The sequence below is a fragment of the Caretta caretta genome, chromosome 12 (genome assembly GCF_965140235.1).
Source record: "Caretta caretta isolate rCarCar2 chromosome 12, rCarCar1.hap1, whole genome shotgun sequence".
Lineage (NCBI taxonomy): Eukaryota > Metazoa > Chordata > Testudines > Cheloniidae > Caretta > Caretta caretta.
In genome coordinates, this window is record NC_134217.1 from 26498820 (window position 1) to 26523358 (window position 24539).

At 41.7% G+C, this 24539-nt stretch overlaps 1 protein-coding gene across 1 annotated transcript in view; it reads right to left on the reverse strand.

Annotated features, from left to right (window-relative positions):
* Nucleotides 1–24539, reverse strand: part of BEAN1 (brain expressed associated with NEDD4 1) — a 111942-nt gene that overhangs the window by 73270 nt on the left and 14133 nt on the right. The window contains 1 exon segment of the mRNA XM_048817031.2: nt 21729–21863. Coding sequence (XP_048672988.2) covers nt 21729–21863 — 135 coding nt within the window.

The window sequence follows — 24539 nt, forward strand, 5'->3', positions numbered from 1 at the left end:
TCCCATGGAAAAATGTTCCATCAGAAAGTTTCCAACCAGGTCTAAAATGCAGTGAAGATATCCAGTTTTGGCTTCACTGATTTGGGGGGGAACGGATGTTGTTTCTAGGGACCAATTATCAGAGCCCTGGTACATGGGGAGAGATGATTGTAGCACTGCTAGCTAGGCAGAGTATGGGTAATGGCTGCCCAGATTCCAGTAAATTCAGCTGCACTGAGTCCAAAACAGAGACGGAAAGTGAACTTCAGTCCAAAGGAGACGAATCAAATTTGGAAGCAGCTTGGCGTGAAGCCAATTCAGAGAAAAATTTCCTCTATCTCATGAAAGGGGACAGGTGGTAGCAGAAAGAAAAGGAACATCTTCTTGAATGTATTCCTGTTGTTTCAGAAGGAACCAGACACAGAGGGACAAGAGATCATCCACCTGACAGACTCCAGATGTACAGAAGGAGATACTCCTGTATGAGACGGTGACCAATAAAGAATTCTTCAAAGCTGCCAGAACTAGCACCAGACTTGCAGTACTGTTTCTAACCACACATTTTGGTGTGCAACAATATGCCAATTCCAGATCTAGGTGCAGTGTTACTGTAAAGAAGAGACCAAGTGTGGTGACTTGTAGCAGATTCAGCCAGAGCCTTCACAAAGACAAATGTTTAAGTTTAATTAGGTATGGCTGTATGGAGCAGCTATTGTTGTTGTGTTATGATGTGGGCGTGGCTGCAGAGATCAAACAAAAGTCATGCTCCATTTCGGAAGCCAGGGTGCTCTGGATTGCAGGGAGCTGTAGCCTGCACCAGGCTCTGGCTGTGTTATGGTCCTCTAATGTGTGGGGGGGGTTTGTTTGTTTTTGTTTATTTTTTTAAACAATTAAATACAAATTCTCTATGCCTAAAACAGAACCACAACACAGTGGTGATAGGCTTGTGCAGTGCGCCTGGTCACTGCCAGCTACGGGAAGAGCAGGCCCAAGGAGGAGGGTAGTGCCATAGGGCCCCATTTGATGTGTGTTTAGGTCCTTGGATTCTTTAATCTCACCCTGAATCAACCAGCAAAAAGCCATACACTAGTCCTGTTTGATTTTAGACCTTGATTGCTTTTCCTTCCTACCTCCTGACCCGTTAGTGTCATTGCCACCTTTTTACACACATGCTCACCTTCACTTATGCCCACTTACCAACATGTGACTTATATCACCATCCACCTCACTGCTGAATTTGGCACTAGGAGGGGGCCGGTGGGTGTGTGTTGATATAGCTGGCATTGTCCAAACTAACAGCTAAATGAATACTTTAGCTGATGCTTGGTGTCTAGGTGATCTACAAAGGGTTAATATTTTCCAGCAGCAGAGACATCCCAAAAACTATACACATGATTGTGCATATATCAGGCCCTGATATGTTTTCATCTAAACAAACCTTATTATTAATTAGTAACTTTAATTGGGATAGATTCCATTGTCTCTTCTAAAGCACTCTGGGAATCTGAATTACTTACCATATTCTAGCAGATCCTGACCACAGAACCTCTTTCCTTGGAGATGCTGACAAGGGAGAGGCAGGTTCAGATACAATCAGAAGTGAATGACCAAAAGATCTTATGTTTTCTGGTATATAACATTGTGACTGAGACCATCTGAGTCTCAGTGCAAGAAGGGGCATCTCTTAGAACAGGAATGCTCCAAACACACTTTCTTTCTGAGGGGTGGGTAGGCTGCCCCCACTTCTCCCCACTTAACACGGTGACGTGACTGCCTCATTGTATTTCTATTCAGCACAAATGGAACATGGCAGCTGTCCACGTACAATCATTTGTGACATTTCTTTCTGTGTTTGTTTCTGCTGCTTTCATTTTTCAAGAACATCACACAGCGTTTATAAACAGCCAGGTTATTTATAACTCCTCCTATTCCTGCTAAATTTAGTGTCATGACTAGAAATTATATGTTTATTAATTGGTGCTTTTGAGTCAATGAGCAGTGTCTCTTCAACTCAAGAATGCTCACAGACACAGAACATTACCATGGGAGCAAATGAATTAGTGAGTGAAGGAAGGAGATGATGAATGGTTGAATATTCACTTGTGGCTTGTGTTTGTTTCATATTTAAATTTAGTAAATTGCACCATAGCCCATCCCTCTCTTTGGGCCAGAGTGGGTCTATCCTTTGCACAGGTGTGCAGTGAGCAGGGGCCTTCCCCTCCACTTGTTGGGCCTGCATAAAGGTCTGGCACAACAGCAGTCCTTGTATGCAAGGGAGCCCTGGCGCTATGTCTCTATACTCTCCTGCTGGGATCGGGAGCAGGCAGAATCTTCCACTAGCCCATAGAGGTGGGCAAGTATGCAGCAGTTCCAGGGGAAAGAACATTCACACCACAAAAAACACCCTAATAGTGACTGGGTGTCTCAGCACAGTTGCAAAGGCTGAGCGGGTTGAGAGAATTAACTTATTTACATGACTTATGCTTAGAAGCAGTTACACACTGCAACCATGCCCTTGAAATATGTGGGGCCATGAGGGAGGCCTGCGCTGTACCTGCCCTGTGAGTAAGCAGAGTAATTCAGTGTCCAGGCACCTTGAATGGCAAAAAGTTCAGGTGAAAATTTTGATGGCATTTACAATAGATGCTTCTGATGGCTCAGTGTTATCCTACGACTCTCACACTCAGGTTTACTCCTTAATTACTGTCTTTTGGCCCTTATTATTAATTGTTCTATAATAATCACGCTAATTTAACATAAATGTATCAAACCCTGCTCTGCCTCCTGCAAATACATGTTTATGTGCATATATTATCACAACTAGTTGCTGTACTGTGTTCCCAAATCAAGATGGATCAGAAGCTGGGTTGCTTTACCCCAGCCTTCATCTTACCTTTCACTCGCTATCCTTTAATAAAGAGCAGTTCCGATTTCTAATGCAGCCAGCTCTGTCAGAACAAGGCTTTCTCACTGCAAGCTGCATGTTGCGACAAGGCTGACGTGGCTGTGAAGTGGTAAAAGAAGATGCTGTTCAATAAATATTCTGTTTTGTTCTCAGTTTCCTCCACAGTGTAGAAACTAAAGCTCCTCCAAGACAAAACACGGATGGGATGAGACTAGAACAAAGCAGAACCAAATCAGCGTTCCCTTCCCCTCCCCTGCATATCTTCGATTCCACAGTAGCCCCTCTCGGTGAATATACCTTGACATGAACTTTGTGGCTCCTCTTTTTAGAGGTAAATGTAGCTGGCTGGGTGTGGCTCGGGCATGAGAGAAATTCCGTGGAGCCCTGTTCTATGGTGCCAAAACCCCTTGCTGGAGAATAAGGACTGTCTCAAGGGAAGTGGAGTCATACAGCTAAAGACCAGGAGGACATGTCCCTTTCTGGATTTTGCAATGAATCATGGGATATTCCTATGGTTGGAAGCCCATCTCCTACACAATACTGCCAACCCTGCCCCCTTCCCTTGACTAGATAATGCATCAGGAACTTACAGAGTTCAAGGCCTAACCATAGGCGCCAACACCACGGGTGCTCCATGGAAAATTTTTTCCGGCTTCTTAGCACCCGCCAGCAGCCAAACTCCCCTCCTCCTTCCCAGCACGCCCGGATCAGGTATTCAGGGGCTGGGGCATGATGGGGTGTGTGTGTGTGGGAAAGAAGTGGGGGCTTGGAAGAAAGGGTGGAGTGAATGTGAGGCCTGGGGCAGGGGCAGGAAGAGATAGGGCAGTGGGGGGCTTGGAGGAAGGGGAGGAATGGGGGCAGGGCTGGGGCGGACGGGGGTTTGAGTACTCCCCCAGGTAGAGAGAGAAAGTCTGCACCTATGGGCCTATCTGTACCCTCCCTATGGGCTCGTCTGTGTGAGAGCATGGTATTAGTGCTACCAGTTATCACACAGTGTGTGAGGATTTTCTGCAAATCAAACCATTATGATGGTAGTATCAATACAAAACAAAAATCCCTCTTGCAAGCAGAAAAAAAAACCCAGTGTACATGCACTTCAGCCAGTGACACTGTTTGGCTTGTTCAGTTATGGAATCCCATGTTGACCTCTGTTAGAACCAGCATGGAAAAATGCTGTCAGTCGTGTACTTTATTTTGTGGTTTCTGAAAAGACCAGCAATGTGCTAACTGCATTGCAGTCTCCTGAAAACAAATGGTTCTGCTGGTCTACTGAGTTGGTGAGCCAAGAAGCCAGTGAATTCGGATAGGTTGGGGTGAGGTTATCACTTTGTGTCAAATGAACATGCCTTTCCTAAAACAACAAACATGATAGAAACAACTCCTAACTCCTTGCAACCATCTATTTGTTTTGTGATTCCAAAGAAAACTACACAGTAGATATTCCGCTACACTGCGCCATTGCTGCCTGATGCTCTGCTTTATGTTATGCTGCAATTTATTGCTTCTGTATACATTTATTTTTCCGCTGTGCCTTTCCTGATCTTTTGAATTATCAGCACTGTATCTGTTTCCTTAAGCTAAGACATTTTTGATGAATATTACACGGGTTGTATTAAAAAAGGAAAACAGAATTAAAACAGAAAAGAACACATTTATAATGTAGACAAGGATTTCCCCCCACCCCCCAATATTTTCATTATTTTTCATTAGGGATTGCTGTTGTTTTATTTCTTCCATGACAACCTCTGTAGTCGTTTTAGTTTATAATGAAATATGGTATCTGTTCTGATTTTTCTTCTTACTTTGGTTTATATTCCGCCAAACCTGTGAACACCAACTAACATTTCTTAGATTTTTTTTTAGTTTGGTTTTATCCCAATGGCATCTCCTTTTCCCAGTCTGCGGAGGTTAAGGGGTTTAACCTGCTTCTCTAATTTATTCATTTCCATCACCAGATTAGCCTTATGTCCTTCCCTTTAGCTTTCAAGTTCTATCGTGTGTTTTCAAAAAGAGATTGAGTAGAGTACTTTGCATATGCTCTTGTCAGCAAAGCTAGCTTGGACAGAAAACATCTGGAGTCCAAACAAAACTTGTATCCCCATCCGATCTGCGATCCGCAAAAATGGTCCACGGACACCCACAGATTTGCAGGGCTCTACTTGTGGGAATTGGGCTCAGCAGCTAACCTCCCTTTCTTTTATTAAAGTAATGAGTCCTCCCTTTGTATTTCATTGACTACCTCCAGTTCCATACTTCCATCCATAAACCCCTTCCTAGCCAGAATTAGATTTTCCTGGAGCAATGTACTAATCCAAAACAACTAGCTCACTGACAAGCTCAAGATGCAAATTTCATCCCCTTGGCACTAATCCATTGGTCCCAAGAAGCAGAAATGCATCCCAGTGCTCCTGCCACTGAGCCAACAATTTCAGCCTGAGATAAAGAGAGAGAGAACAACATTCGTCTTCCCCTGCTAAATGAAAATAAGAAAGTTCCGTCTCCTTTGTCAGTCTTGCTGCCCTGAGTCAGTGCGATAATTTACACTTTAGTGACACTTATAAAAATCTTGCCAACACAGCTGATTACTACAAACAGTTCTGACATTTTTCCTTTGTGAAAAAATTGCTAGAATGGCTGAATGCATCCAATGAAGTGAGCTGTAGCTCACAAAAGCTTATGCTCAAATAAATTTGTTAGTCTCTAAGGTGCCACAAGTACTCCTTTTCTGTTTGTTCACAGTAAATGCAAAGGGCTAGATTTTCAGAAGTCTTCTGCACCCACAGCAGAGGTCAGATTTTCAAAAGAGCTCAGTTCCTATTTGGTGTTTAAATGAAGTGGTCAGATTTTTAAAAGTGCCCAACAGTCAGTTGAACAATGAGAGCTTCTGGATGTCCAGTTTATTTACACTGCTTACACATGCCACTCAGTACATGTGCACCTTTGTTCCCTTTCCCTCCATGCTGCAGGCAGCAGAACAGGGAAGGAATGTTTGGTCCAGGGTTTTGCTTCCCTTCAAGATAGATTAATTCTTTTTGTTCAACTACAAACTGTATTTACTAGTTCCGGTGAATTGCTATTGCTCATGATCATGACAGGCGCTAGCATTGGCTAGTCTCACACATACACAGGTTTTTTTCAAGGTTGTCCATATCTGCCAATGGACCTTATCCTGCCCTGCTTTTTAACTACTGCCTTCTCTCTGGAGCACAGACTAGCAGTTCTGAACATTTCTCTGTGTCCATATCACTATGTTACCAGAGCTCTTCCACATGGGACTCAACTGAAACCACATAAAAAATTTCAGTCATGACCTAAGGCAAATCTGAACTTACATTTTTAAAGAAACCTTTGGGTCCCCTAGCCCCTTTGTATTTTTTAAATTTGCTCTCCTAGCCATTTTTCATCTCGTCTCCAATTACCTTGTGTTTAGTTTCCTTGGGGTATGCTGGACCTAGCCTCTTGGGGGTTACATGTAAGAAACTTCAAGGGCCTCCCTGCTTTATGTTTGTAATTGCAAGGTAAGCCAGCAAAATGTGCCCAAACTTGGAAATATTATTGTGTAGAGCTATATGTTGTGGCAAAAAAATTGTGATCCCAGCAGCTGTCAGTGGCTTGCAAGGTTCACCGACGAGTATGGTGAAAGCACAGGGCTAGGAGTCAGGAGTTTCTGATCTGTATGAAGCCACTCATTTCCGGTGACTTTAGACAAGGTACTTAGGCCGCAGTTCAGGAGAGCACTTAAGCCTACAGAGAGACATTAAAGGCCCGTTGTTGAATTCAATACTAACAATGACATTGAGGGAGTTGGAAATATGGTAAAACAGTTAAAACGTAAGCATAATTACAGTTTCTATCCTAAAAGGGTATCAGGAGAAGAATGGGAAAAGCACATACATTTAAACTGTTACAAGTCAGCACTGTTTTGCTAAGTGGTGGTATCTTCAAAGGAATTTATGGTTAACTCTTGAGCAAAGATTATACATCTGATTTCCTTTAACAGCAAGGGAAATATTAGCTTATTTTCTCAACTGGAACAAATCCATGCATTGCTTTTCAGGGCAGTATCTCTTGAGTACATGGAATACGAAGGCTTTTGTTCAGACTTAACAGTAGTTCTACTTGTAGTGTGTGAGGATTTAACAGCAGAAAATTGCTATAGAGTAAAATACAAAAAGAGAGACAGAGAACCTACTTGTTCATAGAGGGATTCAGGTTGATTGATACAGGAAGCTAGAAAAGTATATTCGTAGTAGAATGCACTTAAATAATTCACATTCTGTCCCAACAGGCCAAATTTCATGGTAGTTGTGCAGATTAAATTAAAACCCTGTATTTAGTGCTAAAACTACACTACTCCAGAGTATGCTAGGGTAGGAGTTCTGTTACTTCTCTGAAAGGAGAACTGTTATATTGTGAAGTCCAGTTGAGCTGCAAGGATTTCTGACCCTGCACGATGAAATGAATTTTGTGTATGTGTGTGTAATTATTATTAAAACGAACTTTCTATAGAATGGGTGGGATTGTTCTGCTCCCTGAATATATCTGACCATACCCAGTTTTCTGTAATATAAGGCACTGCTGTGGACGCACACATGTGACTACTCACATTCCCCCCATGACTACTGTGATCCATGCAATACACAGTACTGAGATTACAGGATTCATGTTGAATATATAGGCCAGTATTATGAGTATTGTGGTAGCACTTGGGAGTCCCTGTCATGGACCAGAACCCCATTGTGCAAGGCGCTGTATGAGCAAAGAACAAAAAGAAAAATGTGTCCCAAAGAATTCACCTTAAGAAACTGTGGTTCCTGATAAGAGTAAGCATGGGCATCCTGCCAGAGCAAGTCTTAAAGATGTCTTGGTATCCACTGAGAACAGTTTGAGCCCCCTTAATCCTCCAGGATGGAGCTATATGCTGAGTATATGATAGCAACCTCTCCTAGAATAAATCTATACAATTTCCTGCCTGCAAGTCTGCTCTGACTCTAGACAGACACCTTGAAAGATGAACTTGGGGACTCAACCTTTCTCAATCCCACCACTGATAATTTCCCAGATCCTTCCCCACCTACTGTGGAAATCCCCTAAGCTTCCCAAAGACAAATTTCCTGATTCCCTTCCAGGCTAACAAAGCTCTGCATCTATTACTGGCAAGCTACCTTAGTCACCCCCGCTGCCTAACCCTTCCATAACCCCTCAAAGAACATGGTGCTATGTGGGCTACATCTGCATGTCATTATTCACAAGAGGTCTGCTGAAATCTGGGCTCAGTTCTGCCCCTAAAGGAATACACAAATACAGGGAGAGACGGCAGCTCTGCCATTCACTTTTATGTATGCAACAAGAATGCTGGCCAGCAGCTGGTACATTCCCTACTGAAATACATGAGTGATGGGCACCTTCTAAATACTATGGCCTGATTCTCCACTGTGTTACACCCATATAACTCCACTGATTTCAATGGTATTACACCAAAGTAAAACAAGTATAACAGGGTGGAGAATCAGGCCCCATGTCACTTTCTATCTAAACAGTGACAGAGAGAGAGTGTGCCCGCACTGTCAACCATGCCTTCCCTCTCCTCTAATCTCCTTCACAACTTGTATGAAATATAGTATCTTGGACTTTTAGAGGCGCAAGCTCTAATACTGTTAGAGCCCATACAACTGCAGTTTTAAACACACTTACTCATGCTTTTCGTGGTAATCACAGCTCAATGAAACATTAAAATTGAAACCAATCCACTGAATCAAACTGAAATGAACAACTAAAAACTTATTGAGTAAAAGCAAACCAAAGGCAATAGCTTTTTAATCTTTCAGCTCTCCCCTGGCCAAATCCTAAAGTCTTGGCTCAATCCTTATTCAGGAAAAGCTCCCACTGATCTTAGTGAGAGTTTTGTCTGAGCAAGAACTTTGGGATGTGGATCGTGATCCTGCAAGGTCCTGCTCAATGCCTTCCTCAGCCAGTAGCTTCAGTGGAAGTTGAGGAGCCTCATCTTTCAGGATTGGGCCCTGAGCCCCAGCATCTGCTATCGCAGACCAATGCCTCCTCTGTACTTTCATTATTACATCCTTTGGCCTGTCTCACACACGCACTTCATCCAAAGCATAAATTTATATTCTACCCTATTCTACATCCTCAGAGATGTCCTGGGGTGTTTTGCACAAAAGATTGAGGATACAATGTGATCTTTAGTCTCTTGGTAAAGGACATTTGTCCTTTTCATGACTGTTAGTGCTAGCTACATGTCACAGGGTATTTGGTGTCTTAAGAGGGGATCTGGGTATTTATGCTCAAATACATGCACCTGAGGACTAGATGCTGGTTGCCAAGGTCTACTAATGACAGAGCTGGAAGAGTCTCAGCTGCACCAAGTTAACAACTTATCAAGGCAAGAGGAAACTTTATAAAGGTAGAGCAGAAGCCTAATTGTGTGAGTGGGGATGAAGAGTGTGAGTACTGTCCCAGTGTTGATGCTGCAGATGGTGGTGGATGATAACCTGAGGTATGTCACTGGCTTTTTTTGGCGGGGCTCTGGTTCTTTCTCCCAAATTTGTGTAAGGAAAGAAATCAATCAATATTCTTCTTTCCCTGATGGACTGGAAGACCTATTGTTAATTATAAAGTGACCTAGCTGTTGAGACCCTTTGTGTATTGATAAAAACAGACAGCAGTAAAACATGAGTTAACAGGGTAGGTAACTGTGGCTTTATAGCAAAAGTACTCACCTACATTCCTTCATTTTGGCTTTGTAGTAGATCAGGGCCTCAACATTTTATGTAGATAACACAGCTTTTTGCAAAATTGTCTTAATAAAATGTAGGGGTGGCAAGTACTAATCATAGTTTTGTCAGGACAACAAAACTGGGAAGCCAGTGCCTAGTCTGCCCCTCTGGAGTGTGGAGAAGTGTGGGAGGTGAGTGTAAGCCCCATCTAACTCAAGGAGTGGTTATTTCCCCAGTTGTCTTTTAAATACTCTAATCTCCTTTTAATGTCAGTGGAGAAGTGATTTTTTTCTTTTTTTCTTAAAACCCCAGCCCCATAATGGGCATGTTGCTTTTGAATATGAATGTTGTTTTTTAAAATGCATGTACTGTATGGTAGCTTACAAGGAAACCCTACAACTGTCATCTGCTGTTATTGCAGAATGATCAACATGGCTTTTTTCCTAATTCAAAAAGCCTTGTATCTGGCTGCACTATCCAGTAGTGATACAAATGGACTTGTAGCTAAGGCTGGAGAGATCTAACACATCCCATATGTGACAAACATCCCTACTATTTCTTCCTATACCACCAGCTTTGCTTGCAGCTATTTTCTTGGCACCACTGTTCATTCATCCTTGTGCCTCCTGCTCTTAAAAGGTTTTTTGATGCTGAACTTATTTTGTTAACCTTTACTTCTCTCTAAGTGTCTGTCTCCTGCTCTGAATCCTCTACCTACAGCTGATCAGTTTTTCTTAATATTCTTTTGCACTAGCAAGCTGGATTGAGAATTAAACACTTGCCCTTCTATTTCATCTTCTGTTTCTAGCCAGAACTGTTTGTTTAAATGCTTCTTGTTAGTAGCCACCCTCCTCATTTCCCCAACTCAGGTGGTTGGGGTTGGTGCCATGTCCTCAGGCAATAGAACAAATGCTCACTACTGTGAATACAGAATGATCTTCAAAAACCAGTAATTGTGGCCTGGATAAAAAAGCAGGGGCTTACAAACAAGAATCTGGGTGCTTTTTTTTCTTATGGGTGGGAAAAGGAACAGCATATTGGGCCAGATCTTGCGGTACTGAGCAGCAACATGTCACACTGATACAAATAGAAATTGTACATGATGAGAACACATGAGGATTTGACCCAGGAATGCTAGGGCCAAAAAGACCATTTGGGCTATCCAGTGTGACTGCTCAGTATGTCATTCCTGCTAAAAATATCTTCTAATGTGTTTTTAGATACATGTAGTAATGGTGCCATATCAACCTCCCTCTGGAATCTGCTCCTCTGTCTAATGTCTCTTCTAGCAATTAAGAACTTCCCCTGGTATTTAACTTAAACTCTTCCTTAGCTCCTCCCATTTTTCCTGACCCTTCCATTTTTGTCTTTCACTATTTGCATATTTGAAGTACCATAGCTTTTCCTGTTCTAAATGGGTCCCTCAGGTACCTAACACATTGTAGTAACTATTGGTAAAGGTACTGTCTCTGATGGACACCACTATATCTGGTTTTATAAAAATAAAAAAGTTCTCTCTCCTCCTCCCTCCCCTTTTCAGTCACTGACTGAATTGAGAGTATTAGGTGACATTAATGACACTCTGGGCAGGAGGTGTTTTGTGTTCCCATCCACTTTCATTGGCCTGCTTCAGGGATTGATGTGCTATCAGTGTTTTAACAGGCTCTCCACAATTTCCTTTTAGCCTGGGATAAATCTTCACATCCCTAGCATGTGACTGCATAGACGAGAACTAATGGGCTGGGGAATCTATTTTAAAGAAAAATGCTTTTGCCTTCTTCATTGGTTATGGTTTGAGAAAGTACTGGGCAAACAAACTTTTATTAAGTTTTAGTTGGAAATGTGTATGCTTTGTTCCTGGAAGTTGCACTAAGAATACTGAACTTAACAAACTGTTAAACTTGTATAATTTGAAGTGAGGTGCCTTTATTTGTATAAAGGCCTTGTATTTATGCTGTCTGGGAACAGTTTATCCCAAATGGCAGGTGTCTTTAAAACAAACTGGTCCATTCTAAAGGCAAAAGAGAGGTGCTCCTGTGAAGTATTTTTAGGAGCCCTTGTGGGTAGGGATGACTTAGGGGTGGGTGTATGTGAATTCTGATTTCCCTTAGAGGCAGAGAAACCACTCCTCCTCCCCTTTAGTTTGGTAGTGGTAATTCAGTGATTCTCAAACTCTGGATTGTGATCCCATTTTAATGGGGTTGCCAGGGCCAACATTAGATTTGCTGGGACCGACAGCTGAGGCGGAAGCCTGAGCTTCACCCCAAACCTGGGGTGGCAGGGCTCAGGCTCTGGCCCATTGTCCCCACACCCAGGGTCACATAGAATTTTGTTGTCAGAAGTGGGTCACTCTGCAATGACGTTTGAAAACTCTGAGCTAGGCTCTCCCATAATATTGTATAGTATCTACGACTACTTGGCAGAATTTTTTCTCCTCCAAAGGTGCTAAGCCCCTCTGGATAGCTATGTATAGCTGCATTATATGAAAACAATTGTTCAAATGGCTGATAAAATTGCCTCTTGAGAAACTACTGATTACCTGCATTCCTTGTCCTGAATGCAGTAACATATTAGAAAGTGCACTCTGCTGACTTTCACCAACTGTCAGATTTTTTTATTCAGTTGTAGACATTTTTAGCCTGGTTGGGGCATAAGTTAGAAAACAATCACTGCTTCAGACTCTTGATATGTCAATGAATGAGTGGAACATGTATGCCATTTAAGCACTGGTTTTATTCAACCTGTCTATCACGTAGAGTCCATGTTGTTCCAGTACCAACTTTATTCATTGACATTCTCTCACTTATACCAGCTTCTAAGAAGGAAACTGGGGGAGAAGTGGAACAAAACCAAAATAACTCACTGGAGTGAGTAGCTATTAGTATGAAAGGGGTTTGGGGCTGATAGAAATTCATAATAGTAAAATATAGAACACCTGTGTGCTTTCTGACAGTTTCACCAGCTGCTTGGTAATGCAATTAATTGATTTATTATAAAAGTGCCCTACTAATTACATGAAAAATAGCTGAATCTTCTGAGCGTTACTTGCACAAAAACTGACATCTGCTGTCTTGTTCCAGCTATGTACAACACATTTAATTTCTTCCTTCCTTTGGAAATAGGGATTCCACCATGGACAGCTCTTACTTTAACAGGTGCTTGTTACAGGGCAGAGAACCAGACATTCCATTATGGCCAGAGCAACCTTTCTGGCATCTGTGTCCCTCTTCTCTCGAAGAGGTTTGGAATAATTGTCTGGTATATGCATATAGTCACAGATCCACTGGCTGTACGTTCCTCAACACACCTCTCGAGTCTCACTTGTTCAGCAAGGATGGAGTGTCCTCTCCATGTGATGTGGCTGCAATAGCCTGGGCAGTTATGGAGGCGCTGCTTTGCCCGTGAGTCAGCGTCCCCCTCTTGACTTCACTGGTTTGGACCAAAGGAAGGATGGGAGTTGATACATTTGGAACCAGCTATGCTGCAGCAGTTGCCAGAGCAGTGGAGATGTTCCATCTGCCTGTCTTTCAGGGCTCCACTCCTAGATTGGTTATCAACCAGAGCTGAAGGACCCAATCTGTTCTGTGTGGATGTAGTTGGCAAAACCACTGAGTGAATTTGCTCGTCTGCCTTTTGATCGCATTTCCTCCATCAAGGGTTCCACTACCCGCCTCAGGCACTCATCAGCCCAAAGCTGTTGGTGCTTCCTGAGGTTTCTGGGTTAATTAACCACCACTCACCACTCGGTGTTGGCCAGTACAGGTTGTACTGCTTACAATCATAGCAGTAGCAGGTTTTCAATTCTGACCTGACCTAATGGTTTTGACCTTCCAACTAATGGTTGTATTAGGACAGCGGTTTCCAAAAGATCCTTCAATTACCTTAAATGCAAACCAGCTAGAAGTAGTTCAGCTATTTAGGTTCTACAGTGACCACCAACCTCACACTGGATGAAGACCTAAATGTTCGCATTGGAAAAGCTGCCACCACCTTTAGCAGACTAAAAGAGCATGGAACAACTCAAAGCTGACCATCAAAACCAAAATGCTAGTGTACCAAGCTTGCATCCTCAGCACACTCGTATGGTGGGGAAACATGGAGAACTTATGCTCATCAGGAGTCAAGGTTGAACAGTTTCTACCTACGTTGCTTACGCTGCATATGCAACACCAAATGGCAGGATAAAGTCACCAATGCAAAGGTTCTTCAAAGGGCAAATTTACCAACTGTTACAGCCCTGTTCAAGCAAAGATGACTGCACAGTCTGGGCCAGCTGAGTAGGTTGGGAAACAGATGCATACCCAAGAACATGCTATACAGGGAGCTATCAGAGGGAACAAGAACAGGACATCCCAAGCTTTGCTATAAAGAAACATGCAAGTGAGATATAAAGGAATTGGGAATTGACCCTGACCAATGGGGAAATCTTGGCGCCATTTGTTACAGACACTTGCCATAGTCTTCATCAGTGTATCAAAATCCACAACAGAAGCTGGCTCCTGCAGCTTGAAGAGAAAAGAGCCTGGAGGAAGCAAGCAGCTCCCAACCAAGATCCATACACTTGCAATAACTGCCAAAAATAATGAAAATCTCATTGGCCTAGTCACATGAGACATTGCAAACCATCTACATCATAGGCTGCAATTCCCCATGTCTTGTGGATGAAAGGAGGCCAACAAAGCCTTCCAGCTAAGGTATGTGTGTCCACCTCTAACACAGTATCTGAAAGCCTCACAACCATCAATTAGTCTGTCCTCCTACCACCTCTATGAGGTAGGGAAGTGCTATTCTCCCCATCTGTAAAATGGGGATAATGAGGAACAGAGGCTAAATGACTTGACCGAGGTTAAATAGGAAGTCTGGTCAAGAGCACGGACTTGAATCCAGATCTGATAAGTCCTAGACAATGGTTAAACCAATGGACCAACTTTTCTCCCAACAACTTTTTAGAGAGGTTCCTGTCTTCCATCCATGCTATAGTAGACTGAACATAATTTGTGAGAGACAGAGGTGCGGGAAACTCTTTGGGATGTTCTTAACCTGCACACCTCCCCACAGTGCAAAGTTTGGACCTACTGTACCCCAAGATGTTACTAGAGCACAATTTGGTTTTGAGTATTTAAGTTTCTGAAATAAGGGGATATTTGCCCTTGTGCAGAGAGCTAACACCAGAGCTGTGGACACTGAAGTCCCACTAAAGTAAGTCCTATTAGGGGTTAAGTGCTGTGCCAACCTTTTGCAGGCCCTCTGCAGAGGGGAGAATTTCAACCCAGAAGCACAAAAGCAATGATTATAAAAACTAAATCAAAAAGGAATTAATTTAAGCAAAGATGGAAATTGCCATTTTTCTTTCTGTAAATTATGGCGGGCTGAAAAATCTTTCAGGGTTTAAAATCATGTTTGGTCCACTATATGCAGAAACTCTTCACTTGACATCCCATAGACTCAATGAATCTGGTAAAGGCTGAAATTCAATCTGTCCATTCAGAAGTCTCATCATGGTTTATGATCATTGTATCTCAAAGGAAATTCACTTCCAAAATTATCTGCTTAAATTTTTCTCTTAAGGAATGCCACATGGCAAAACCTTAGACCACTTAGACTTTTGTTTGGGGAGTAGAAAAAGGACAGGTGTTCTTTCTATCCAGTCAGCTCATCAAAACTACAGAACAAGTAACTAATAGGATCCACTGCAGACCAATAATGTGTGTTCTTAAATGCACAGACTTGTGATGGAATTGCTGACTGTTGGTATCCAATGGTCTGAAAGGATAGATAAATGCAGAGACCTATTCTCTATGGACTTCTGGTTTATCTACATTTGAACTCATCACTCCCTTAATGTAACAATCAAGCTTTTAATAGTCTCTCTTCTTTCCCCCCACCCCTTTTGCAATTATACTACCTCCAAGGACCCCTTGCAGATCAATTCTGGCTCAGAAGGGAAGATATTAAGGCAGTCCTTGTCCTTTCAGGTAAAGGAACCTAGAAGAAGGTCCAAACCCTCACCATGAAATCTCTCCTTATTTGTCTAACATGTAGCCATAGATCTGCTTCCTCCCCTTCCCCTCTCCCCAGAGAAAATGGCAATAAGACTTTTCTAGTGCTAGTTCTTGCTTCATCTAGCATTTTGCATATTACAGAGCCAAAAGCAAACAGCCAGGACCAGATTATGAGCTGTTTGTAACATCATTCCATATGCTTTATGAAAATATGCTTGAGATATACTTTATGCAAGATGGCTCATGTGAGATCATTGGAAAGGCTATGATTTACTGAATGTAATTATCCAATTTGTATGCCTGTATAATTTCTGTATCTAAAGTTAGGAATATTGTCTGTATCGGTATTTAAACTGATTGTTTGGGTGACGCCCACTGCTAACACTTCAGGTACAACAATGGAAAAGCCAGACAGGATGGATGGCCCATCAGCGAGGACAATGAACTGTAAAAAGCTTGGCTTTCCTGTGGACACTCCATACTGCCACTGACTCATGGACACTGTGATCCTACAGACTCAGGTGCTCTTGTCACCGGATAGTAAAACATTACCTGGGACTTCTTGTAACTTTCCACTGTGAGGGAAGTGGGGTCAAGTTTGGGAAACAAAAGATTTCCACCTTATGTAAATCCTATTTAAGGGTGGGGAGGAAAGCAAACAGGGCGCCTCCTCTCCATAGCCTGTCTGCCCAAGAAGGAAAAACTGAAGGCAAGGGGGAGTCCAGACTGAGACCGGTCCAGTCTGAAAAGGAATATAGCTGGAACACTGAACCAGAGAAGCTTTACAAACTGCCTGCAACAATATCTAGTGTGAGATACTATTTGTAACCAATTTCTTTAGTGAAACCAGCTTAGTTTGCATGTTTGTTTTTATTTGCTTAGTAATCTGCTTTTTGTTACCCCTTTACCACTTCAAATCTGCCTTTATAGTGAAGTTGTAGTTATTAAACAGCTTCTGTAATTTCTAATGGGGAAAGGGGGGGACAAGAAGTGTACACATCTCCCTCCAAATTGAGGGAGGGGGCAAATTTCATAATATAGCTTTTGGGTTTGCATTCCAAGGGAGGTGGACATCAGAAGCTGGAGCGAGTCACTTACGCTGCATTGTCCCTGTGTGTGTGCTGGCTCCGCAAGACCAGTTAAAGGGGGCCCATGCTGGCAGAACAGGTAGATTCAGTGGTATCTCCACACATCATGTGGCTTCCCAAGGAGTCCAACCCGTCTCAGTTTGAATATAAACTGTTATAACTAACTTCATTGACCTCAATATTACTCTAGATCTTCATCATTGTAACTGCGATCAGAATCTGTCTCTAGTTCTCTTAATAAAAGTTTCTGCAGAAGTTAGATGTAACGGAAATAGTGGTGATGTTTACTTCATCTGTTTGAAATGTAGATGAAATCAGTTTTGCTTAAAGACTGTCGTGATCTTCTTGTATAAAGAAATTTCTATTAACCCAGCACTTAAAAAAACAAACTGTACTGTCTAGAAATATCAACATTTCTAATTGATATTAGAGAGGATAGTCTTCTAAAATGCCAGCACACCCAATAAAGGTCTTGTGTGACAGATTTAATTGCATTTTTACTCCACATCCTAGTCCAGGGACTTGCAAAGTAAGTGAGGCATGCATTCAACTATTTTAATGCTAACTTAAACTCATAATTGTTTTTAAATGGTAAATTATAAAGGGAACTGCACTTTTCCTGTTGTCTCCTTATCAGTGATGTGAGGCTTTTGCAAGGGTTGACAGTTTTTCCTCCCTAACAGATTTACATTTGTGGGTGTACCACACTATCCTTAATGAGAAGCTGTGTATGTATTATAGGCTAAAAACCACACTAATTCTGAGCTTTAATAAAGAGCATTGGTAATTTGTCTAAATGCCTGATTCCTGGAACCTTTGGGTCTGATTTCAAGGTCTGAGTGCTTGAAATGTTCACTGGGAGTTGCTGTACTCAATATCTTGCAAGATCAGACACTAGCTGAAAGGAAGTACTAATTAAAGCATTTTACTAGTTGAAACACAACAAAGGTCCTTTCCATCCTATTGGAAAAAATTTCAACTAGCCTGTAAGTTGCGCACACATTCTAGACATGCCTGTGTAAATAAGGTTTGTACTTTGTGACAGATTGCCTACGTGCCTGTGAATGTGGGTTTTTTTTACTGAGGCTGTGACTGAATGTAACACTCAAGGCAGTGCCAACTCAAGTGCCCTTAAGCACACAATCCAATTTTCTCATCCTATTTTGAACATGGTAATGTGCATGGTGTTGCTTTCTCCAGTTGACATTTTTCACTACTTTTGGTGGTCTTATTAGGTTTTTTGAGTGATAGATTTGATTTAACTTGTGACTTGCTGAATTAAAACCCTGTTACCATTATTATTAAGCCAGGAAACACCAGATACTTTTTGCAACAAAGAAGGATGTCTCACATTTGAAATGACTTTAGTCCCCAAATACTAGAAGTTGGGGACAAAAATAACACTGAATTTGCTGTCAGCAATTTATAATTGCATTTGATTTTGGGGCAACCCAGCATATCAGATGCAGCCTCAAGCTGTGTATGGTATTTAAGAAGTCTTGAATTATAGATTGAGAACTGGAGTCCTGTAAATAACAGTCTTAAAATATCACTGAAAGAAATAAGGGTTTGTACAGAATGTGAGCAGATGCACCACAATACACACTACATGGAAAGCCATGAAACAGCTAATGTAAGCAGGCACCACTGTGTATAGAAAGGCTGTGCATGTGGAATTAGGTTATTGAAAAGTCTGGGCTGAGTGTTTACCCCCAAAAGACTTCCTAAGATCAGACCTAGGCTGAACCAAGACCCCATGATGCCTCTTTTTAGCACAACTGCCTAAAATACCCCACAGGTACCTGAGAAGGTGTCGAAAAGCAGAGCCGTGAGGAGAAAGCATTGTAAATGAGCTGGAAAAGCAAGCTGAGAACATCCTTCCTGTGAGCTATTTCTAGATCAGGTACAACTTTGCTGCTTCCTCAGGTATGGTGCTGGAAGTAATTGGTTACAATCTAAACCTCCCTTAAGCTGGGTAAGTGCCCTTATGCTTTGCTTCATGTCCTGAGGTAAAATCACTGTCTGAAAGCTATTACTGATTGTACTGTATGATCAGATGCAAAGGTGATGAGCACCATGTAAGAAACCAGATAACTATGGAGACACAGGACTTAAAATCTGTTGGGAGGAGAACCCATAAGTAACACATTTCATATGATGCAAATGGATCCACTCTTGCACATTTATAGCAATAAAGTGTGCACAGAATGCAGCTATATAGTATTAAATCTAAAGGCTAAGACGACCTTTAGGCAAAATTTTTTTATTCTGCCCAATTGTGTGTGGGGGGAGGGGGGTTGTTTTGTTCCTTGCACACATGGCTGAATCTTCAGATATGGGTCCCTGCTATAGGTGGTTGCTCACATATGAAAATCTGTCAGCACTTGAACAATAGTCATTGCTATACTGAGATTCTGTGGCAATACAGTTTGGGGTGGTGGTAGGTGGGCATAAATAGCATGCTAGTTCATTCATACAGGCTTCCTATCTCATTGTAGTGCGTATTTTAACAGCCCTTGGTATTAGCAACGCCTTCTTAAACTGGCAGAGATGCCTGATTGTGGCAACTGCCTTGTATGAAACTCTTTGCTTTTGTTTTGAGACTTTTGGGAAATGTACTAGTGCCTTACTGCAGTGGTGCTCAAACTTAGTACACAAGAGGGCCACAAACCTAAGTACAACCTTGTGCTTCTACTGATCTTTTTTTAATAAGATTGAGTTCCCTGTGTCTTATATTTAAAGTTCAGCTTGTTTCATATGTATTTAGATGAGTTGTTGCTATATATAGTATTGTCTTTTTAAAAACACATTTTATGCACTGGTTTCTTTATTTGTCTCAGAAGTGTAGAAAATGGGCAGGGGGGCTGCAGCAGGCACATAGAACACAATGCTAATGAATCTGCCATTTGGTATATTGTTTTGAAGCAGGCTGCAGGCCTTATGAAATGCTCTGCTGGACTGTAAGGCCCACAGGCCTGTAGGCTGGACAGCCCTCCCTTACTGTGACACCTTGCACTCAAGTCCCGCTGCAAATAGCAAATTAGTCCTTCCATGGAAATATAGTGAATTCTTGTAGACCAGTTTTGCTTTGTATAGGCCTCTCCCCCACACTTGTGGCTATTTATACATGATCTGTTTTATGGGATGTTTGTTCCTCTGAGCTTGTTACAGAAGAAATGCTAAAATGACTCTGGTTAACTGTTTTGTTGATCAGCATGTTTTATAGGGTGTATTTCAGTATTGAAGTGATAGCTTTGCAAACAAATTTAGAAAATCCTATATATTGAAGTACCCCATGTTGCTTGGAATTTATTTGAGACTTAAGTAGTCAGTTGCTTTAATTCTTTTTTTAAAAAGTAAATAGTTCATTTTGCAGAAAAGTTTTTAAAGGTTCTGAAAGCACTAGAATGCATATTCAGATTTGGCTTGCAGAAACAGGGACTGGTCAGTTTCCCCTTGTCAAGCATCTACTCTCTCTCTCAATTGCCATGGCTATCCCAAGATCAAGGCTTTTAATAAAAACAAAAATAAAGAGAAACCCCCACCCCAAAACAACCCAGGTCAAACATTCATCTCTCCAAGACATGAATATTATATACATCTTCTTCCTTCTCCCCCCACTCCTTTTTAGATGTCTGTTATGGGGCTTTTCTTATAGGCACAAGGTCTTGCAAGCAATCTTCTCCTGAATTAGTGCTGATTTGTGGCACAGATGGCAGGGATATTTGGGCAGTGAGTGGCTCTCATAATTACCCTTGAACACTTGTGCATTTTACTACAGCTCCTCAGATCCACTAAGTTGACAGGTGAGAAACCAAGGTCCCACCAAGCCCAGACCTCTTGCATCCTTCTACACAATACAGTAGTTCTGGCCATTATGAAATTCTTAATAATAAACACACACTTTCTGTGCTCCAAGGTCTCATGGAGTCTAATTGCCTTTGGATTAGAGACTATATTAATACAGTACTTGTGCTTGTATGAATGCTTTCAATGTCACTTTATGTGCATTGCTGCTGGCTGTCAGTTTATTGTCCCTAGTATAACTCTGGCTCCTAGTCATTCCTCAAACTTGTAGCTATATGCTTGTGTGCATGAGGTTGTGTTAACTGAGGAGAAAATGAGGTCAATGGACGCTTCTAGCTAGTAATTAAGGACAGTAGTGCACCCTTAGTCCTATTTACACTTTGGAATAGGGTTCTGACAACTCTCCTTTTAGCAAGTTTATGGCAACCAAATATAAAAAACTGAAGTTCAAACTCCTACAGTTTGAAATCGGCAGTTTAGCAATGCAAGAACAAAAATCAAGGGAACAGGCTAGGCTGAAACTGTTAATCACCCATATACTAGTAAATAGTTATCACTGAAATTGTAAGTACTACTTTTCATAACTTGCATTATCAATTGATAAAAAGTACTCAAGGCATTGCTTGGTCACTGCCTGAACACTTTCCTACATACTGTCTACAGAAATCAATCCTTTGAATACATTTGACATCTTTGCTTTTACAGTAATTCTTTGAAAGGAACACAATGTCTTAACCTGCTGACAGTTGCGGGGGTTACTTTGCATTTGGAAATGTTAATGCAGAGAATGTAGCCTGCAGTTGCTCCTCATGGTTTTTTGTTTTTGTCCCCCCTTCCCTGAAATTACTGAAGCCACCCATAGCTGCCAATGTTTAATAGATTCCAGCACTCGCTGGCTTCAGTAATTTCAGCTTTTGGATTATACTCTGCCTTTTTAAAACTGGCATTTTGTCGCAGCACCTTTCATAATAAATTAGCTAAATACATTGAGCAGAGCTAAATCATCCATTCCACTACTATTTGCTTGTATTCTGCTTGAAATCCACATGCAGTATAAACAAGGGACTTAAACATAAATAAGCCCACCAAGCACCCATATTCATGCAGCATCAAACTCTGAACAAATCTAATGTGAAGTGCAGTCTGTGGAGAATGATTCAACAGGAAGGTGTATTGACTGTCCCATGATGGAGGAAATTGAAGGGTAACTCACTTGAGCATGTTAGTTTGATGGACATGTAGTCTCTGCCACAGTCCTTCCTGTAATGACAGCGCAGCCAGTTCAGGAGGCAGAGTCCGTTGCCACACTGTAGTTCTTCTTTCTTACAGGGCAGAATGCTTTCCTCATCTAAAAGGAAGAGAAACAATGAATGGCTTTGTTACTGAAGTAGGAAAGGCCTGCTGCACAATGCCACTTAAAGTCTGTCTTCCTCTTAGCGGTCTCTAAAAGCCCTGTGAGAGTGAGAACAGATTTGTCTGTTCTTTGTCAGACAGCGAAAGGCGGCCTCCAATACCAACAAAAAGCTTTAGTATATCATTAATCATTTATACAGTGCTGTAGACCCATGAAGCACTGCACACAGGGAAAATGTGCCCAACAAATCACAGAAGGTAAAATTACCAAGAGTGTATGTACTTAGTTTAAGTCAAGTCTGAAAATGGGATATGAGTGTTTTTTGAAAACTTAACTTCAGTGTTTGTCCCAGACTGCAAAAGGGATGACAGAAAAGAGGATAAACTTAGAGCTATCTAAATTTCAGGATGATGGAAGGGCTGGACTGAGGTAGCCATGGATGGGAACATTTTGCATCTCCTTTCAGTTCCCGTCCTTACTTTTCAAACTGGAATCTCCTAGCATGTGGGCTGAACACCCTGCACATCAGACAAATGTGCATTTGGACAAATATTGGAGCGTAATCCATGTTTGGGTCTGGAGATCATTAGGACTAGAGTCCAACTTGCCGTTACGTTTGAGCATGCTGAGATTTTTCTCCTATCATAGGTGTAGTGGGGGAGAATGAAGAATCTACTCACTCCTCAAGACCATCTCTGATCCTGGAGGAGGCATTTAATAGCTAACCACCCCACCTCTGCACATGTAGGGGAAAGGTTAACTTTTTTGTTGCCCTGCGATCCAGTTGATCGTGTTAAGCTCCTCACCCTATCCCCTCAGTGTGAGGGGGCAAGAGTAACTCCATGCATGTCTACCCTACAAATGCCCCAGCAGCACAGCTGTGGCACAGAAGCTATGCTGCCATAGTGCAGACTTTTGCTACAGCAATGGTCTGTAATCCACCCCTGGAGGTGGTAGGTAGGTCAAGGGAAGAATTCTTCCATCTGCATCTATAGTGGGAATTAAGTCGACCGATCTGTTTCACAGTGTGAGACAATTGTCAGTCCTGAATGAAGCAGCTAGGTTGACCTTTAGTTTAGGTGTAGACAAGGCCTTTGTCTCCAGTCACTATGAAGAAGCAAAGTTTGGCTAATAGGGCCCCAACACCTGAACACCACATGACTTAATTCTCATGATTCAGAATTGAAGAAATGGTTAAAAGTTTGGGTCAGCATTATGGTTACTGAACATGGTCATGCATTCCTAGTCTGAATGCTCTGAGTTGTGTAACTAGAGCTGAGTGGCTATTGCAGAAGCAGTGCGACCATTTTTAATGGATAATCCTAAACAAGCCCTTGAATAGACACTTGCTCACACCACTGTCTGGGGAGCAGGTGTTCTTCACATTCTTGTTTGTGTGCAAAATCAATGTTTGTACCGTATGCAGGGGAAAATATTCATCCTTCCTCATTCTCCAGTTTTTGAAATGTTACTCTTCCAGTTGAGGAAGAGAAACACTATAATGTAGATGACCAGTCACACCCTGCAAATGGTGCTGAAGAGAATGGTGGGTTTATAATCTGTCCAGACTCTTGGTTCAATACTTGTGGAGCACAAATAGTGACAGAAATGAGGATGAATGTGCATACAATTCAAACTTATGTACAAAAGTCCAGCTTCAGTAGTACAGCTGGTAAAGTTATTTTCACTGAAGATCAGAATTTCTGAAAGGTGTAAGTAATGCACATGCTTTGGCAAAAGTTTTAACAACTGGGAGAAGAGGCACTTTATTTACCACTTAACTGGTGTCCATTATAGCTCTACCGCTAACTGAATTGAATAGTAGGATTCTGATGTTTAGTAATGAAGGACAGTAGGAATAGAAAACCAACAGTTTACTGCTACGCTTTCAGTACCGATCCTACACCCTAAAACTGAATTGAAGTCACTTGTGTATCACCAGCTTTAACAACATGCCAAATAAGTCAGACCTCACCTTGAAAATACCAGATCCTGGAAGCAAAGGAACAGAAAAACCAGTGTGCAAACTGGCATCCAGCCAGACACAAGCCTTCTGACTAAAGACTTTTGTTTCCTCTCCAATATTCTTAATTCAGAGCCTTTGTGTCCACTTTCATAGCAGGAAAACCATGCAGTTAAGAATTGTTCATGATTTCCAATTCTCCACACAACTGCTCCAGTGGAAAATGTCAGAACCCACAAATGTATTTATAAATAGCACAGCATTGAAAGCACTCTTTTACTATATGTATTAAACTATACTCTTGTAACCTGGCAGCCCTGAAATCTACAGGGTAATAATCAGAACTTTGGTTTGTAATTCTAGCACATCTTGGAAAATGTTTTCTGAACAGCTGCAGTACTCATGGCAGATACTTGAAACATGAAATTTGGGAAGCAGGGTATTTACCAAATAGAGAATTCACTACAATCTAAAGGCTTTTTAAAGAATTTTTTCTGAAGAAGATAAAATTCTTAAAAGTGAAGGCAGGCTAATGGAACTTGCAGGATCCATTTCACTCCTGGTGGAAGAGATCAAACCCATTAACTTCATACAGCTCTAAGCTCAGAGAAACCTGCATGCAGGTGTTCTGAGCAGATCAGGGAAAATGCTAACGAAATTACTCTTTTAAAAATATTAAGTGTGTGCGTGCACACACTCCCACAGCA